At 49.7% G+C, this 17,564-nt stretch overlaps 4 protein-coding genes across 4 annotated transcripts; 2 read left to right on the forward strand and 2 right to left on the reverse strand.

Annotated features, from left to right (window-relative positions):
- Positions 1-5,461: 5,461 nt before the first annotated feature.
- Positions 5,462-10,100, reverse strand: BROUX77_003881 (uncharacterized protein; the record flags this gene model as incomplete). The annotated part of the gene is made up of 3 exons (XM_073748581.1): positions 5,462-6,682; positions 6,746-9,353; positions 10,081-10,100. 3 exons carry the CDS (start codon positions 10,098-10,100, stop codon positions 5,462-5,464), a joined length of 3,849 nt encoding a protein of 1,282 aa, XP_073606306.1.
- Positions 10,101-11,455: 1,355 nt separating this feature from the next.
- Positions 11,456-12,571, reverse strand: BROUX77_003882 (uncharacterized protein; the record flags this gene model as incomplete). Its single annotated transcript, XM_073748582.1, has 1 exon — positions 11,456-12,571. The coding sequence occupies one exon, from the start codon at positions 12,569-12,571 to the stop codon at positions 11,456-11,458; it is 1,116 nt and encodes a 371-aa protein (XP_073606307.1).
- Positions 12,572-13,655: 1,084 nt separating this feature from the next.
- On the forward strand, positions 13,656-14,909 carry BROUX77_003883 (uncharacterized protein; the record flags this gene model as incomplete). Its single annotated transcript, XM_073748583.1, has 2 exons — positions 13,656-13,844; positions 13,908-14,909. 2 exons carry the CDS (start codon positions 13,656-13,658, stop codon positions 14,907-14,909), a joined length of 1,191 nt encoding a protein of 396 aa, XP_073606308.1.
- A 1,483-nt stretch (positions 14,910-16,392) lies between these two features.
- On the forward strand, positions 16,393-17,495 carry BROUX77_003884 (uncharacterized protein; the record flags this gene model as incomplete). The annotated part of the gene is made up of 2 exons (XM_073748584.1): positions 16,393-16,607; positions 16,676-17,495. The coding sequence occupies 2 exons, from the start codon at positions 16,393-16,395 to the stop codon at positions 17,493-17,495; spliced, it is 1,035 nt and encodes a 344-aa protein (XP_073606309.1).
- Between the last annotated feature and the right edge of the window lie 69 nt (positions 17,496-17,564).

The raw sequence follows: 17,564 nt of genomic DNA on the forward strand, positions 1-17,564 counted from the left end.
GCCCTGACCGTGGAGCTCTTTCGCTATCCCCTGTCAGCGAAGTTTCTGACTTTTGCGCGCTCCTCCCCCTGCTTCCACCGCCCTTCCAAGTGCAAGCAGCCCCCAGCAGTAGCAGCAGTAGCAGGAGCAGCATCAGTAGCAGCATCCATCTACTCTCGCCCTTGCTGCCGTGAAGTTTGTTCTCATGACACATGTTGTTGGAAAAGTACTAGCCACCGCCTTGGGACTGTGCTCTACGGCGGCCTCTTGTCTGTCCCCCCCTGGGTTTCACGTGGAAAGGCAAGTCCACATGCTGTCCCCGCCGCGCCGCCGCGTCGCCTGTCCGCACAGTCTTGCCATTGCTGTGGCGGCTGTGTTCGTCCATCTTGCTCAGCACAATCTGCAAGCTCAGAGATATGCCAGCACCTTGGGCACCTGCTGTTCTGTTTGCCCACCCACTTACTCCTCAGCTCAGACATGTGTTCGCGTAGTGAGTAACGAAAGCCACACAACAACTATGTACATACATATCGACATATGTACAATGTATGTGCATGTTCCCTCAGGCATCCTCTGTTCTGCTGTCCAAGCTTCCACTGCCGTATCGGGGTTTAGCCAAAGCCCGCTTCCCGATTCCAGTCTCCAGGCTCCACTTGTGTATGCAACTTCAGAACTCAAAATCACCCTAGGACGCCAGGGTGGGAGGGGGTGTCCCAATTAGAGCTGCCTTTTCCATGTTTGTGTTCATGGTGCATTTTCTGGGATCCCTGAACAGCGGTTGGCGGATTCTTTTAAGCTAGCCGATCCAGCTCGATATAAGCATATATGCATACAAGGCATCACGAATAGGCAACAAGAATAATTACCCCGGATTGTGTAGTCGCGTTTCGTGGGACCACACGCGCACATGATGAACATCACATCTGTCTTGTCTGCCAATCTGTGATCAAGCAAGACATTTTGGCTTGGTTAGTGGGCGCAACCAGCCGGATGCTTTCAAACCCTGACTCTAAACCAACAACATAACCCTAACTCAATTGCTCCGACTCCGTTACTCTGTGTTGCTGACGCCTCATTACATGCATAACAACATCGGACTTCTGACTCGTGTTCGTACTGATTTTATAGTTGCCGACATCTTCGACCTCATCCCATTCGTGCAGCTCGGCTGCGTCCCAAACAAAAACACAAGTCTTCCGATACCACTGGGAGACATTTCACGCCCCGCAAACTTTGCCGTCACAAGGACGCCCATGCGCAGACACCAGTGCTTGGGTGTTATTATGTGCGGGCATGTGTTCCGTTCCGTTCCGTTCCTTTGTCCCTCGCCATGCGAAGGCATCTGGCTGTAGGAAAAGCCTGTTGCTCCCTCTCTTTCATTGTCTCTCCCTTTGGCGCGGTCTCCCTTGGTCTTGGTATCTCAGTCGAGGCCAGGTATCTAGCTACGTGGAACCGTGAGCAACCACTGTTACAGCGACTATGAGTCTGAAGACTTGTCATGTGTCTGTTCTAGATGTGGCATCTTGGTGTTCTCACCCCGATGCGTTCATCTGACATGATATGTAGCTTGCCGGCCGCAGTGAAAGTCCGTCGGGGCTAGCTCGAGGTCTGATGAGCAATGCGAGCCCAAAGGAACCCACTACCTGACTATCTGAATTATATTGAGAGTAGGCAAATGCCAGGTGCATCAAAAAGCCCCTCCGTAAAGGGGCTATGTATTATGTATGTAGATACGCAGACACAAGTACCAGTAACTAAGCTTTGCCGAACAATGTAGAACCCGAGATCTTCGCAAAGACGTCTCTGGAGAGTTGTTGTTGTCCGAGGTCATAGTGTTCATGCTAGGACGAACGTCCATTCCCAGAGATGGAGATGGAGTGGCGCGGCAGCTCTATACAGCCCCTTGGACGGTAGTATATATGTAGCTAGTTACATATGTGTTGGTAGCCATGTTTCTCGGCAAGCATTTTGGCGCAGACTTGCTTTCAATAGGGCAGATTTAAAGCTCTCTGAAACAAGCGGTCCCAGCATCCACGCAAAAAGCAGGAGAAGAATTGAGCATTGGAGCTGATGACTAGATATATTTGCTTTCTGTCTAACTCGAGGAACAGGCACACACACGATATGATGGCTTTGAGCTAGTTCGCCAAGCTCATCTCATTCAGCTCTTCACACCCCAACGCCGCGGATTGGTCCCCTGAAGAATCATGAAAATAGAACAGGCAGACATCAAATTTCCAAGTGGTGTTGGGCACTGGTACAAGGACCTTGACCTAGATGTGCGTATGTATGTACACGATCGAGTCTCTTTGACGGCTCGGTATTGATTGAGCGAGAATACATGTCTCCTGCATTTACCTGCACACACCCCTCCCCTCCCCCGAGTTCTGGATATACAGGACCGTACTTGGACACAAGTACTATGCAAATATGATGTGGTGTGTACTACAAGCATGCAGCCTAGGCGCTAGTAGTGCTACTTCGTGAGCGGTCTCTAGCGGAATTTCTGCCAGAGCGGGCTCCGAAGCGCGAAGTGGGAGGACTTTGGGTTCTGGGTCACTTCAGCCCTTTTTTGAGACAAGACGACGGTTTCCACGAGGCTCGGCTTTGGTCCTTGACTTCCAGCATGCTTTTACATAAGTGCATATGACATGGATACATTCACACGCTGTATATGTATGTATGTATTCGATGTCTGGTCCCCTGACGCAGCAGCAAACAAGGGATTAGCGCTGGCGCAGTGGCGGCGAGGGGCTAGGCCATGCCAGTTTGTTTGAGATGTCAGGATATCACCTGACGGTTGTGGCCTAGAAGCCCAAGCTGTCTCTCCTGAGGGGAGGGTATCAAACCACATCAGGGAGGATGAGATAGATCGCTTTGTTCCACGGGAAAGAAGTTTGCAATGGAAGAGGCTGTTGCGCCTCAGTAACTCGTTATGCATATGGATAGATTACAGCAAATCGAGACAGGCTCGCATCCCATATCTCATGTCCTACGTCTTGGCACAGTGAATTGGGCCTCGGCGTGTCGTGTTGTGGGTATAATTCTCATGTAGTGCGCAAAAGGGGAGCGCCAGTGGGATGAGAAAAACGAGCTGGCAAGCGCCGCTACGCCGCTGCCTGCGCCGAAACATGGACGGGGCGTATGCGCGAGTATTGATCTTGTGTGGTGTGGGTTTGCAGAGCTCATACAAAGGCCAAGTGTCCGCTAGACGCCACCGGCCATCGCTGATTTGCCGGCTGCTATCAATCAATGCGTCAAAGTATCCACAAGCCCGAGTATCTTGTTGTGGCCGATAGAGTGGGTGATGTTCCTCGGACCCGATTTGCGTGGATTGTCGTTACGCGTATAAGCTGGCTTGTGTACTTGGATACTTCTTGGATGGTTAGTCAGCCATACGTAGTTGGCTCCTTGTTGTTCGCCGACCTTTCTGGGCTTAGCTCCGCTTCTTATGTTGGCAGCAAACACAACAAGGAGCCCCACTCGCATCTCTTTGCTGCATATCCCATGCCCTTGTGCATAACCACCAAAAACAACACCCATGCCCCCTTTTTAGCTCCCCACAGGTCGCTAGTAAATCCCGCTAGAAGCATTGATGAATAAACACTTGGACAGAAGACAAGGGCCAAGAAGCTAGAAGACCAAAGAGCCGCAAGGTTTTTTTTCTTCCTTTTTTCTTCATTTTGTGTCATGCCAGTTAAGCTCTGATGCTAAGAAGAGACCCGAATTCCGCTTCTACAAGTATGTATGTGTGTACATGCGTAGGTATACATGTATATGGCCATGTACTCACGCCTGTATAGCTATAGCGACTTGTGCATATTGACGTGATGCTCTGGCGATGCTTGGACAAGCCGCAATGTGAAGCTTCTACATGGCCCTTTTTTTTCTTTTCTTCTCTTTGGCTCCAGCAGCTGCAATTTCACCATTCTGCGTCACAATGAGAAAAACAAGCCCGTTGTTCGTGTTGTTTACAAATCGCAGCTCTGGCTTCCGCCATCTGATTACAAATGTCGAGTTTGTCTCATCACTTTTGCAGGTATTACAAACAAAGAGCCTGCCCGCTTTTTGCTCTGCGGAATTTCTCTAGGGGGCGTGCTGTTTATCCATTTTCGTCCGAGCAACAAGAACCCGTGTGCCGCGGGCGGGGTTCCGACAACAAACCCCGCCTCAACTGTCACGCCCCCACCCCCCTAGTCAAAACTTTGAGCTTCTTGTATTCTTGTACTTGCTTGATTCTCCGTGTCCGTCCTTGTGCCACTCTGTGCAGCCCATGTGACTTCATTCTTGACTCTGTCACCATCACCGAGAAGCCAGCAAGCAACGGGACACTGGAGTCCACAAAAAAGTGTGTGATTTGTGTCTTGGTGGACTTGCGGCGCGGTACATACAGCGTAGCGTGTCCCTTTCTCCAAGTCCATCACCAACTACCAGAAGACACTCAAAGAAGATGGAAAAGAGTTCACTTTCCAGAAAAGGATTTGTGCCACATGCAAGAGGTAACTACCTGCACCCCTCCTCCCTGTCACTCAATTAGCAACCACTCTCCTTCCTCCCCCACATCGCGAAGCGCCATCCCACATCACGAATAAAGCTTCCACCCCACTATCTATTAAAAAAAGACAAAAAAAAACTGCCGACCTCGTTAGAAAACAAAAACAAGCATCATATCACACACACTCTGCTCCTCCCTTCACCCATGTTGCAATCTTGGAGGGGTCCATAGAAGTTGGATATCCCCAATGCCTTCTTTGTCCTACTTGGACAAGGCGAAATCCCCCCCCCTTTTTTTTTTTGTCAGCTCAACATTTATCATCACCATCACCATTTCCATGTCCACTGGGGCGGGATTCTCCCCATCCTTCTACTTGCTGTTTTTAACGAGCATGTTTTGTAGGATACTACAGACAGGCGTATTTCCTCTTCCCGTCTTCGTTGTGTCTCCCCCTTGTTGCATATGAAATATTTCATCATTATGAACCATCATTGGGCTCCCATAACTCTCACGCACGCCCCAACTACACATAACCCCGCAAAATATACAGGGCCCAAAAAAAAAGATTTAAACATGATACTCAATATCTAAGCACATGTAACACTACTGCAAATAACGTAACCTTGGCAATATTGCGAGAAACGAGTCACTACACTACGCCTCATACGGCGACCTCACCACGTGCTGATGCAAAACACTCTCTTACAACTCTTGACCACGTATACACATGTTGAAAGACATCAGAATATGCTTCAATTATAAAAAACCAAGATACGTACATGGTCTGTAGAACAAACACAACAAAAGAAACCAACAGCCTCTTTTGTTCTTGCCCTCTTTTACCAACAAAACCACCCCTCAACCAGGCTGTCGAAATGCCAACCATCCACATGAACAGGTGAGAGCGACCAACCACGACCAACGTCCTAACGATGCCTTTTCCTTTTGTGTTTTTCTTCTCTTCTCTTTATCTCCTCCCCTTTTGCCCTACATGGACGAGTCCGTGAGAGCACGGGGAGGCGGGCCCTTGAAGTCCTCGAAAATCGGCTCCAGACCGTCCCATGCACTGGGGTCGCCTTCGGGGCCCGAGCGGTCTCTCCGCTTCCAGTACTCGCCGTTAAACTTCCAGTACTCTTCGCCCGTGATCTCGCAGCGCGCTTTGCTAAACCAGGCGGGGCTGAACTCTTCGCCGTTCTGCTCACGCTGCCGGCGGCGCGCACGCTGTGCCTCTTCCAATCGTGTTTTTTCGTTGGCAGCAAAGTCATATTCGCCCTCTTCCATGGCGCGCTGGTCAGGACGCAGGCGCGAGTCTGTTGGTGCCAGCCAGGGTTTCAGTTGGTCATCAATGTGGTTAAAGGTGAGCACAAATGGCGTGAGATTGAAAGGGATGCCCGTTGGTCGTGGGTTGGCCTTCCAGATCAGGAAGGGCTTGTTTGGATCGTTGATGCTGCCGTTTTGCGCGCCATCACCCGGATCATCCAAAGCAGCTTCGTATCCAGGCGTCTTACGAGCGTAAATTCTAGAGTTCCAGCGGCCACCCATGCTGTATACAACCTTACCAGAAGCATCCAGAATCTTTCCAGCTGCCTGGTACGCGCTGGAGGCCTTCCAACCCCGAGGCTTGAATTCAAAGTAGCAGACTTCGCCCGTTGTCCAGTTCTTAATCTCCATGGTTCCGTAGTTATCAATAGCTGGGTTTCCAGTGATGATACCAATGACAGTAGAGGTCACCTTCTTCCACGTATAGTAGTCCTCCTTGCCACCTGAAGTGGGGCGTAGCTTGAGGAACCAGGTACCAAGAGGGTTGATATCAAAAGATTTGCCGTAGAACTTTGACCGCACTGAAGACTCGCCATAGTACGTCCAGCGGGGAGACTCGGCCCAAGCAGCACCGATGGGAGGGTGGTGGCTGACCTGTTCAATAAAGAACCGGTAGTTTTTATCGGGCCGAACGTACTCAAAAGTCTCGCCTAGCAAAGGGTTGAACGGCTTGGCAACACGTCCAATTGTAGAGGCATACTCTGAAGCAGCAAACGCCGCGACATAAATCAACCGCTCCATCGAGTCAGAGCGCTCAGCTGCCTGGTCGAGCAACTCGGCATATTCCATATCTTCACCGCAACGGTACAAAAGAGATGTAGGCTCATTAAAAGATACAGGTAGGGTCATCTTGGTCATGTCCTTGCCAATCATGGATTTTAGAATACCCTATTTCAAGTTAGTACAGCACATCGTATATACCGGCACCTGTAGACAGATTAATGCACTTACCCAGAGAGAAACCTTTGGCCGATTATCTTCGTCCATTTTAAGACGTGTACGAATACCATTTTCATATCCGCGGAACGAAGATGAGATGTTGTGTTCATCGTCATTCACAACCATGATAGCTTTCGATTCTCCGACTTCTTCCGCTGGCGGCATTTCAGCGAGCTCGATATCTCCTGCATCAACTGCATCGTAAAACTCCTCTTCGTCTTCAGACTCAAAGTCAGAAAGCGAAATATCAATAGGAGCCTTGCGACTAGAGCTGAGGAAGCCAACGCTGGCACGAGCCTGTTCATCCTCACTGTCTTGCTCGTGAATGGTATTGGAAGCAGGAGCAGATGATCCTTCAGCAGTAAGAGCTTGTCTCAAAGCACGCTTGGTCATCTTGCGCTTCTTTTCAGCTTGGCTGTACTGTGTTTCCAACTCCTCTTGTTCGCGGGCTAGCTTGGCCATGCTCTCCTCCCACATGCGCCGCATATCGACCTCACGATCAACCCGAGACTGCCAGTAAGACTCGCGGTCCTTGGCAATTTTTAGAAGATCGCCAATAAGACCCGTCAGACTACGAATTGCGCCGTCATATGTGGCGAGGGCTTGGCTGACGGCAGGGTCCGCAAGTGATGCAGGTGTGGCGGTGGTTCCCGAGCGTGGTGCTTGAGACATGAGAGCTGAGTTGACCTGTGACATAGTATCTAGCTGGAGGCGAGCTGATTGCACTATAATCAAGAATGCGTCTTTGCTGGGTGGCATGTTGCGGGTGCTTGAGTCATCGACATAATCATCCTCCTCGTCCTCTTCATCATCATGATACACTGATTCAGTAGCATGCACCGGCGCTCGTGTTTCGTGATCGTAACGCTCCTCTTCATCACCGCTGCCGTTGCTTGTCCCGGTGTTATCGGGACGCTTGTTGAGCCGGTTAGTTGAGACTGTGCGGGTAATTTGGGCCATCTTTGAAGAGCTTCCTCCGAACTCAGATACGCTGACGCTCTCACTCGCAACCTCGCTTGGTGCAAGCTGAGATGGCTTTTCTTGCTCCTTAGCATGACGCAAAAACTCGTCGCGGCGGACTCTTTGACGTTCTTCTTCCTTTGCCTGATCCTTGGACCATTGGATCGAATTGTTGAGAGCCCAGAACCAGCGCTTGGCTTCCACTTCGTGATTAGCTTTCAGGGTGTACTTGACCGAAGACTTTCCAATGATTTCGAACTTGGTCTTTTCATCCGGGCTCATATGGAGTCTGGCAATGCGCATGTTGATAGCACCACGACAAGCTGCACCGGCATCATCCTGGTGTTTTGAATAGCTTAGAACGCCATCCTCAAGCACAAACCAACGCAGCTGATATCCCTTGCGATAATTGGTCCATTTCTTCAGATAGCCACGCATCTCACGGGCTTCACGCCCAGCAAGAGGATCACTAGTTGGACCAGAAGAGCCACCTTGGGATGCAGCGCCAAGAACGGCCTTTTCTTGAATACCCCGCTGAGCAGCCTGAGCAGCGGGTGATCTTTTCAACATTGCGCGGGTAGTATCATCCTTGGTAACGTCTTGTGGAAGTTTTCCTTTTCTGTCGCGTTTAAAGGGATCAGCACCATGTAAAAGGAGGAGCTGGATGAGCTGCGAGTCTCGCTTGCGTGCAGCTTCATGTAGTAGCGTACCGCCTGACTGGGCAGTAATGGGCTCTGATACAAAGTCAGTGCTGTTGACGTCTAGTACAGCCTTGAGACGGGGCTCTTCCAAAACGTCGCGCAAAATTCCGTAGTTTTGGTCGGCAATGAGATCCTGCACTTGTTTAATCTTTGTTTCTGCAAAAAGTGTCTTGGAGAGGTGGAGTTGTTGGAAAACATCGGGGCCTCTCGAAACATCAATGGGAAGACGTCCTTGATAGTTGGCAATAGAGTCATTGATGCCGGGTTGGTCGAGAAGTAGCTGAACAGCCTGGGTGCGGCCTTGCTGCGATGCAACGTGGAGCGGGGTATTGCCATCTTTATCTCTGGCGTTAATGTCGACAAGGCCCGCGCCATCGGAAAGAATGTACTCGATGACCTGGATTTCGGCGCACTGAATAGCTAGGTGCAATATGGTGGTATCTTCGAGAGGTCCGGTAACAGGCGCCGCTGAAGCTGACGATGTACTTCTGCGAGAGGCAGACTCCCATGTTTCACGAATGGCCTTGGAGATGGAGGCAGTATCGCCGTTGCGAAGAGCTTCGACAATACGGAACTTCCGCAGGGATTGTTCCAAAGAAACAATACCCTTGTCCGAGTAGCTCACACTTCCATTGCGGGTGGGATGGCTCGCAGGCACAGAAACTGCTACGGATGGCGGGCTGGTCGAGTTCGAGATTGAGGGATGAGAGGGCACCCGACTGGCCGTCATGGAGGTGGTCGACAGCTTGGAGCTGTGACCTCTGGACTGCATTTGGGGCGATGAGGGGGTGGCTTTTGAGGGCAAAGGCGCAACGCTGAGGGTATTCGGCCGGGTGTCGAGCTGGAGACCGGAGTCTTCTTCGGTCGTGACAGAGACGTCGTCCCTGTCTCTGAACTCGGCAGTTTTCCGACGTAGCAAAACCTTTGCCGCCGAAGAGCGGGAGCGTTTATGGGCAAGACTGTAGAGATAAAAAAGATAAAAGAGTCAGCAACAGTCAAGAGAGAATTTCCATGTGACGAATACAGTTGGAGGATAGCAATTCGTCGAGGCGATTGGAGATGGCGGGGGCGGCACAATAAAGAGCGGGATAAAGCCAAGAAGACAGAAAAAGCAGGGAGGCGTGCAAATGAATAAGCCAGCAGCGTGAAAAGGGTACGGAATGGAATTAGAGAGTTAGAGATGGGTGGGCCTATCAGAGCCTAGCAGTAAGTAGCACCGCAAAAAAGCTCAGAATCAGCCAATTTGGAGGATGAATTTGGATTGGCACCACCACCGTTGCTGAAAACACGCCAGAAAACAGGGCTAGCAAGCAACTAAGCGTAGCTATGTCCAGCTTTTGGGCAATGCAGGCAATATGTGGGCAAGACTCGGAAAGTGACAGACAGGTCTCTGGAGAGTGAACAGTGGGTGGTGGGTGGTGGGTGGTGGGTGGACTCGACTGGTGACGCACAGGCAAAATAGTGCTGTTGTGATATGATGTCCAGCCCAGCTCGTATATATACTTGTATATTGACTCGGGCCTGGCGCCAGGTGGGTAGAGGAAGCCCAATTTATCAAGCAATGGCTGCTGGCGAGCACAACTTGCTGGCCCTAGAGAGCTTGAATTCTGACGATGGGGAGGGGGAGGCTAATGAGTGAAGAGGCTTCACTTGTGTATCTGCAACTGTGCTGGTCCAAAAACGTACCCTTCACCTGTGTCTGACATTGTGGCAGTGCAGAGACAAAACCGGGAAAGCCGCCCGTTAACGTGATGTCGATTAACTGATCAGTCGCGTCCTGCTTGTAATTGACCAGAAAGCGAGAGAGAGAAGCAAATCAGCGGCCTCCTCTACGCAAGCCAAAGCTGATCTGGCTTCACGAAGTCGTGAGTTGAAGGGAGATGCCTGTTGCTGGCAGAGGAGTTGATATCCAAGCAACTAGGCCTTGGCTCGGATCGTATGTTGAGGCTGCAGTATCGGTAGTTCGTTTGGCTTGAGTCACAGTCGCAGCAGCGAGAGATCGTGAGATAGAAGGAAAAAGAATCAAAGAGTGACGTAGAATTGAGGAAGGAAAATGCAAGGAAAAGAAGCAGAACAGAAGCTATTGAACAAAGAGAGCGGCGCTGGGATCAAATTGATTGCTGTGCTTATTATCGCTGTGATCGCCACCCAGGCTTGTCAGTTGAGCAATCTGGCCAATCCCATCCATTGCACCATCGAGTTGGTCACGTGGACGCACGTGTCTAGGGTTAAGTATTACAAGCATCAAGGAAACCAGCGTGGACGAAGAAGTCATGAATTCAGAGTTGAATCTTCACAAAAGGTCCTTGTAGAACCATTGGAATGCAGCATATGTTACCACGGACTGCCCATCTGCCATCTAGTGCGACTATCCGTTACACTCCTCTCTGGGCGGCACATACCAAGCAAACCATACCAGTCGTGGGAGCTTTAGCCGGAGGAATATTTATACTCCAAGTTACACGGTACAACTCGACCTGGATGGAGAGCCGCCGAATCACGAACAAATGTGTACAGGACAAGTTCTGTACTTGTTTGCTTTACCGAAAAGCGATCTTCAGGCCATAGGAACTTTATAGTCAAGATGGCCGTGAAAAAAACAGGAAGTACACCAGACATGCCAATGATCGATATACGTAATCTGGCATCTGATTATCACTACTTGGACAAAACCTCTGCATGAAATATATATGCGGCATACAGCAGTCATCTGTCAGGTTGTTATAGCGCATTCCAGCTGCCGAATTCCAGACAATATCGGTCACATGTGAAAATAAGATAGGACGTCTTGCTTGGTGCAGTTCCTTCGTCTGGAGCTCTAACAATGGCTGAGACTACACTTTACACAGACCCTAGAGAGCTCCTAACACCAAAGCTCGTGCCAGTTCCTCCAGAAATAACAGTCTAGCCTATGTCATGGAACATGTGTACATGTGTTTCTTAGGCCATTCAGATATGTGATCACATATGTAAGAGAATTGATTGTATCTAACTAGTACCAGACTGTAGACCGTATATATATAAAGGCTTCATAACTATAGCTAACGCACATCTCCTATTTCTATGCGGTATCAAGCACAACAATTTCGGCTTCTGCTGTTCCAATACTCTCGACCTTGAGAATATCACCCTTCGCAACGTTGTCAATAAACACCCCGTCGCCTTCGCCGAGAACAGCGTCGTCATCCTCTCTTCCATCTAGGCGGATCTTACTCTTCCCACCCTTGGTCATAGTAACATGGACATAGACTTTCCTCTTGGTCCCCTCAGCCACATTGGCGCCGATTCTCCAATTAAAAGTCTTTCCCGGCTCAATGATGCCGGCACCCATCACAAAGTCCGCATGAATAGGTATTGTGCCAGGAATAGCGGGAATAGCTTCCTTTTCCTCAGCAGGAGTGGCTTCTTCGCCAACCTTGAGCGGGCTAAGTATGGGAACAAAGGCCTGGCGTTTGGCCTCTTCAGAAAAGCTCTGAGTGTGGTAAGCAGGAGGTAGGCCTTTCTTCCAGGGAATAGCCCATATCTGGAGAAAGTGGACAGTATCGGATGAATGCTCATTGAATTCGGAGTGAGCAATACCAGTGCCACCGGTAGTGAACTGGACATCGCCACGCTTCATGCGCTTGAACTTTTCACTTTCACCTCCTTCGTTGCCTTTACTGAGCATGGAGTCACGGTGCGTCAATTCGCCTGTGAGAATGTAGCTGAAGATTTCAAAGTCGCGATGAGGGTGAGTGGGAAAGCCCGAGTTGGCCTTGACACGGTCCTCATTGAGCACGCGCAAAGAGCCGAAGTGGGTAAACTTGGGGTTGTACCAGTCGGCAAAGCTAAAGGTGTGGTAGGTGTTCAGCCAGCCATGATCACTATGTCCCCGAGCCGGCGACCGGTGAGGGGTGATCTTGGCATGGCGGAGAGACTTGAGCATGGTGTTGGTAGTTTTAGGAATCGATGTCATGTCCGAAGTAGGTTGAGTAAAAGCAGCCGTAGTAGCTGATACAAGAGAAGAGCTCCAACTAGAGGTTGTGAGAGCGGTAGTCGTAGAAGCAGCGGGTAAATCCCTATAAAGTGCAAACGTTTCAATGATTTTGGATGACAGATTATGGCTGAAATCAGTGGTTGAGATGATGATGGATAGAAAAATAGCCAAGATAGCAGGCCAGGGAGAGAAGCGATACATTTATACTCGGATGAAGATTCGTACGAGAAACATATGGAATATTTGAGAAGATAAAGATTTGAAGGTGTATTTAACCATCTACGCCTTAGATGTAGTTGTGATGCTGACTGTTGACTTTGTCATGATTATAGGAACCTTGTTCAAGAGTAGATGAGTAATCGAAGACTAAGATGGGCCTAAGCGCATTATCGCGGGGAAGCTGATTGGGAGACAAGTTTTGCACGGGTGCCCGTGAATCTAATCATGAAGGGACATCAGCCCCATGTGGCGTGGTGGCTATGGCGTCGTTGTGTAACATGTATTTCCCCGATCTCTTGGCCTGTACATCAGCAGAGACACCCGTGGGGGTAGAGTTCCTTGGATACACTCATCACCACAAAAGCTGTCTCAACTCTAATGTACACGAGTTAATGTAGCTGGGGTTCTGTCAAACCTTGTCTTCTGTTCAGACAGGGCGGACAGATAGGGCATCGACACCCTGTGTACAGGACCCAGAAGAAGACTCAACAACACGGACTCTCACGACACAATGGAGAGAGCAGTCGCGCACCATGACATGACATGTGCCAGCGAGGGAACCTAGTCACCCAATCACTTGCGAAGAAGTCATGATATTGATTTTAGGAACAACAATTTCGTTCATAATTGTATAGAGATATGGTGATTGGCTTATGATGTAATACGGAAAACTAGGGTTGAAACCCAGGGTTATGTACCCATGCACGCGTGAATCTACAAAGCCGGTATGTGGCGTCTATTTTTTTAGACAAGAAACCGAGGCTCGGCTATGCAGTTCATCTTAAACCAATCGTCTTGATTTCGGCCTGTGAGGACAAAAACATTACCAAGCCCGTTTTCGAAGCTATTGTTAGTCTCTTTCTTTATATTTCCTGTCAAGCCAATCACGACTTTTTCTAAACGACCAACTCGTGGCGGTTGATATTGCGATCGCTTGTCGGCGCCGGTTCTCTTGTTCTCTTGAGATTGATTCATTGTTCCTCGAAGCGCGCAACAAGGCGGCCTTCTGAGGTCATAAGAGACTATACAAGGATCCATATTCTTTGCATAGCTGTCGGTTGCCGCAATGGCACCCAACGGCACATTTTCCAAGACAGGAACAAACTTCGTCATCCAGCCTCGCCCGTCCCCAATTTCTGCAGAAGAAGACAACGAGATACGAAAGGCAACTTTGTTGAGGCCCCCCGCTGAAGATGCCTTGAAGTCGCCTATTGAGAACACGCTCGAAGTTACTGAGTTGAAGCAGATCGAACCGGTATGTCGCTGGCTCTCCAAAGTCCCAAGATATGAGCGCACTCTAATATGCATTGCTCATTAGGATATCTTCACGAACACTCGCCCACCATGGCATCCGCCCAAAGCGCGCGGCATCTTTGGTGGTGGTGTGATTGCCCAAAGCATCATGGCTGGCCAATTAACAGTCAAGCCTGATTTTGTGATCCACAGTTGCCACTGCTACTTTCTCCTGGCAGGATCGTCAATTATCCCTTTGGTGTATCATGTTGAGCGTGTACGTGATGGGCGTTCATTTGCCACACGCACTGTGCAGGCTCGTCAACGCGGTGCCTGTATCTTCACCATTACAGTTTCATTCGTGCGCCGCAACTCTGGCGGAGCCAAGTCTCTCCAACATGCTATCCCAGCACCGCAAACAACAGGCGATGCGCCGCCGGTGCCTGTCAACGATGAGGATGGACAAGAGAATGCCGAGGCAGATGACCCCACGCTTCCATTTATCGTACGGGCCATTCGCATTACTGGCACACTAGATGCCCCCGAGGTCTACCGACGCAAGTGCCAGCACTGGATGAAGGCACGCGGAACAATCAGCACGCCAGCCGGCTCAGCAGAACACATTGCTGCTCTAGCATACATGAGCGACTCGGCCTTTGTAGCATCAGTACCACGAATACATGGCGTATGGCGATTCCACTCCCCCCCTGAAGCGCCTGCCCCAGAGCATTTTCGGCGCGCTTTGCATGAGGATGTCGGCACTGATGGGAAATTTAACGGATTAGAACTGTCGGAGCTACAGGAACGGCCGCGCATGGGAATGTTGGTCAGTCTGGACCACAGCATTTACTTCCATAACCCAGAGGCCGTGAAAGCCGATGACTGGATGTTGTCGGATGTCATAAGCCCCTTTTCAGGAGATGGTCGAGGTATGGTTATATCACACATATACTCACGCAATGGGACTTTGTTGGCGACTTGTGTACAAGAGGGGGTTGTACGGCTGAATCAGAATGGGCCAGATCCCATTAACCCAGATGTACCCAAAGATGATAACAAAGCAGCTCCGCTGAAGGGAAAGTTGTAATGAACGTGGATAGTTCTTCAAGGGCTATGGGGGCAATTGTTAGTATAATACAAACACGAAGTAGATATGGTCAGTTTCGCATGATCTAAACTAGGGTGGAGATGAGATAATCATTGAGCGATTTGTCTATTTGGTCAGTATTCTTTAGCAGCTGGCGTTGAAATCGACAACAAAGTAGATCACTAAGTGAGGATGGATGATATCTCCGTCACGGAGATTAGAAAACAAAAGAGAAATGCCACCTGCAACCCAAGACAGAACTAAAGTGAAGTGTGGGGAGAGTAAAATAGCTGGGAAGACTATGTGAGTGAATAGAAGAGAGTGATCTCGAATATATCGAAGCTCTCTTACATTTACGACCTAGACATGGTTTTGACAAAGATGGTGTGGAATCCCGAGACCACAACTTGCGCTACTTTTTTTTTCTTCCAGGGAGGTCTTTACAACGGATGAAATGTGAGGTCGTCGGCCTTGCGGAGGACGTGAAATATCTGTCCGGTAACCAGCCCAGAGTCATTTGACTTTGGTGATTCGTGTAGACGCCGAATGCAGCCAAGCCAAGTCCCGGCCATTCTGCTTGAAAAATACAACAATCGGGCATTGCTCACTAGGACCGGAGATAAGAGAGCAACGGAGTCCTCGGTTCGCATTTCCCAGCAATCTTGGAGTTCACTGGCACCGAGTTGATGACAAACAATGCGGCAACTATAACTACTATTCGAGTGTATTAACGCCAAGCCACATGCCAGGAAGCTCGGTCAATTTAAATAAATGTCCCAAGACGACCAGATATAGCTAATGAGTATGTACAGGACGCCTTCACGTTTAGCTGTCAGACCTTTAATGGATCTCGACGCTGTCGTGAGTAGTAAGAAGTGGGGTTGCTTAACGGCTGAAAGCTAGATAGTATGTCACGGAGTCGGTCCAAACCTTTTATGCGAGCTCGATAACACTTGTCATCGGAGTTTGTAGGGCGGGGTATTTAAGATTTCGTGAGAACGGTATTCTTTACAAGGCCCGGGGCCGGTCCGTGTCGGGACGAATGCCTGTCTTCATGTCCACAAAAGTAGAGACTTCCACAAGCACAAGCACAAGCACAAGCGCAGGTGTCTTAGGACATGTGAGGTAGATTTGAAATCCAGTTCATGGCCTACGCTTTGTCTTTTTGCTGATATGAAGAGTTGCTTTTATGCATAGGCCCTCTTCTGCACCGGGTCGAATTACAAGCATGGGCGTAGGCCCATAGCATGACCTGTATCATGGTAATTGAAGCATTTTCAATCAAGTTGTTCTTTTCCACTTCCCGCCGGTTTTCAATTGCCTGGCTATGAATATGCGTTTAGAATGGTATGGGTATGATGTTATATGATATCAACTTCTCTTTCGTCCTTCAGCTCTTCCCCATAATCACTTCCCACCTACCTATCACCTATTCTGCTTCTTTGCTCCTGATTCCAGCCGGTTATAATTCCTAAAGCTCACCATGATCTTCTCCCCGTCCTCTGCCTTGAGGGCACTGGCAGTTGCTCTCTCTTTCAGTGCTACCGAGATCGGTGTCAATGCCGCTTCCCGTTCTTCGATCTCGTCTCGTCGGAGTCTGGAAGAGAGCAAGAGTTCTTGGTTGTTTTCTCGGAGCACTCCCTCTGTCGAAATTGCCTCTGATGGATCTACGATCTTGCAAGGCGTAGCCAAGATCAAGTAAGCTCTCAATGATCTTGTATGGTCGATAAGACTTGTGTAAAATGCGTACTGACATATCACCATAGTGGCCTGGACATCGGATTCAAAGTGAGCGCTCCTGCTGAGTGCTTCACTATTGGCACTAATATCCAGGGCTCTGCCGCCATCCGCCATACGAAGGGCAAGCTTGGTCTTAATGTTCTTCTTCATGGTGATGGTGGTGAAAGCTTCTATCAGTTCCCCAACCAGGGTGTTCGAAAGGATCTTGCTGGAGTTGCCCTTCTTGCTCCTGGCGAAGGCGCCAACTGGGGTGGTGGTAATTCGAACGAGCGCCCGACCGGTGAGCGCGATGCTGCGGCTATCAAGGAGTTTATCTTGAGTTACCTGCCCGAGATTCTGGCGTTCGACAACGAAAAGGTCTACTTCACTGGTATTTCTGGTGGCTCTAAGCTCCTTACTGGCTTCTTTATCCCAGCCTACATGCACCTTTTCCCCAACACTGGCGCTCTCCTGCTGTGCGGCGCTATGCCTCCTCAGGTCCCATTCGTCAAACCGGAAAATTTCATTGGAAACACCCGCCTGCACTTCCAGTCCACTCAGAAAGAGCTGCCCAGTCCTAGTAAACTGCGGGAATGCCTCACAGAGACTATCCATATTTACTTTACTGAAGCTGGGGCCTACAATGTGCAGCCTGATGTTCTTGCGAAGCTACAGACCTCCAATAATAAGCCTGATAGCAAACATTGCGTATTTGACGGCCAGAGTTTCAACTCTGGCGTCAAGCTCCTGGTCGACCATTTTCCCAACATCATGCAGGCTGGTGGCGATGGCTGGGTGCCTGGCATCGGTGTTGTCACCGACAGCTACCCTAACGGCATCGTGACGTTTGACACCGACGACGAATAGTTAACTTCTCCGATCACTAAAGATATGAACATGGTGTGTATTGATGCATCCAGAGTCTGAATCCCGGAC

The sequence above is a fragment of the Berkeleyomyces rouxiae genome, assembly GCF_048999995.1.
Source record: "Berkeleyomyces rouxiae strain 22BRR77 chromosome Unknown BrBRR77_ptg000003l, whole genome shotgun sequence".
Lineage (NCBI taxonomy): Eukaryota > Fungi > Ascomycota > Sordariomycetes > Microascales > Ceratocystidaceae > Berkeleyomyces > Berkeleyomyces rouxiae.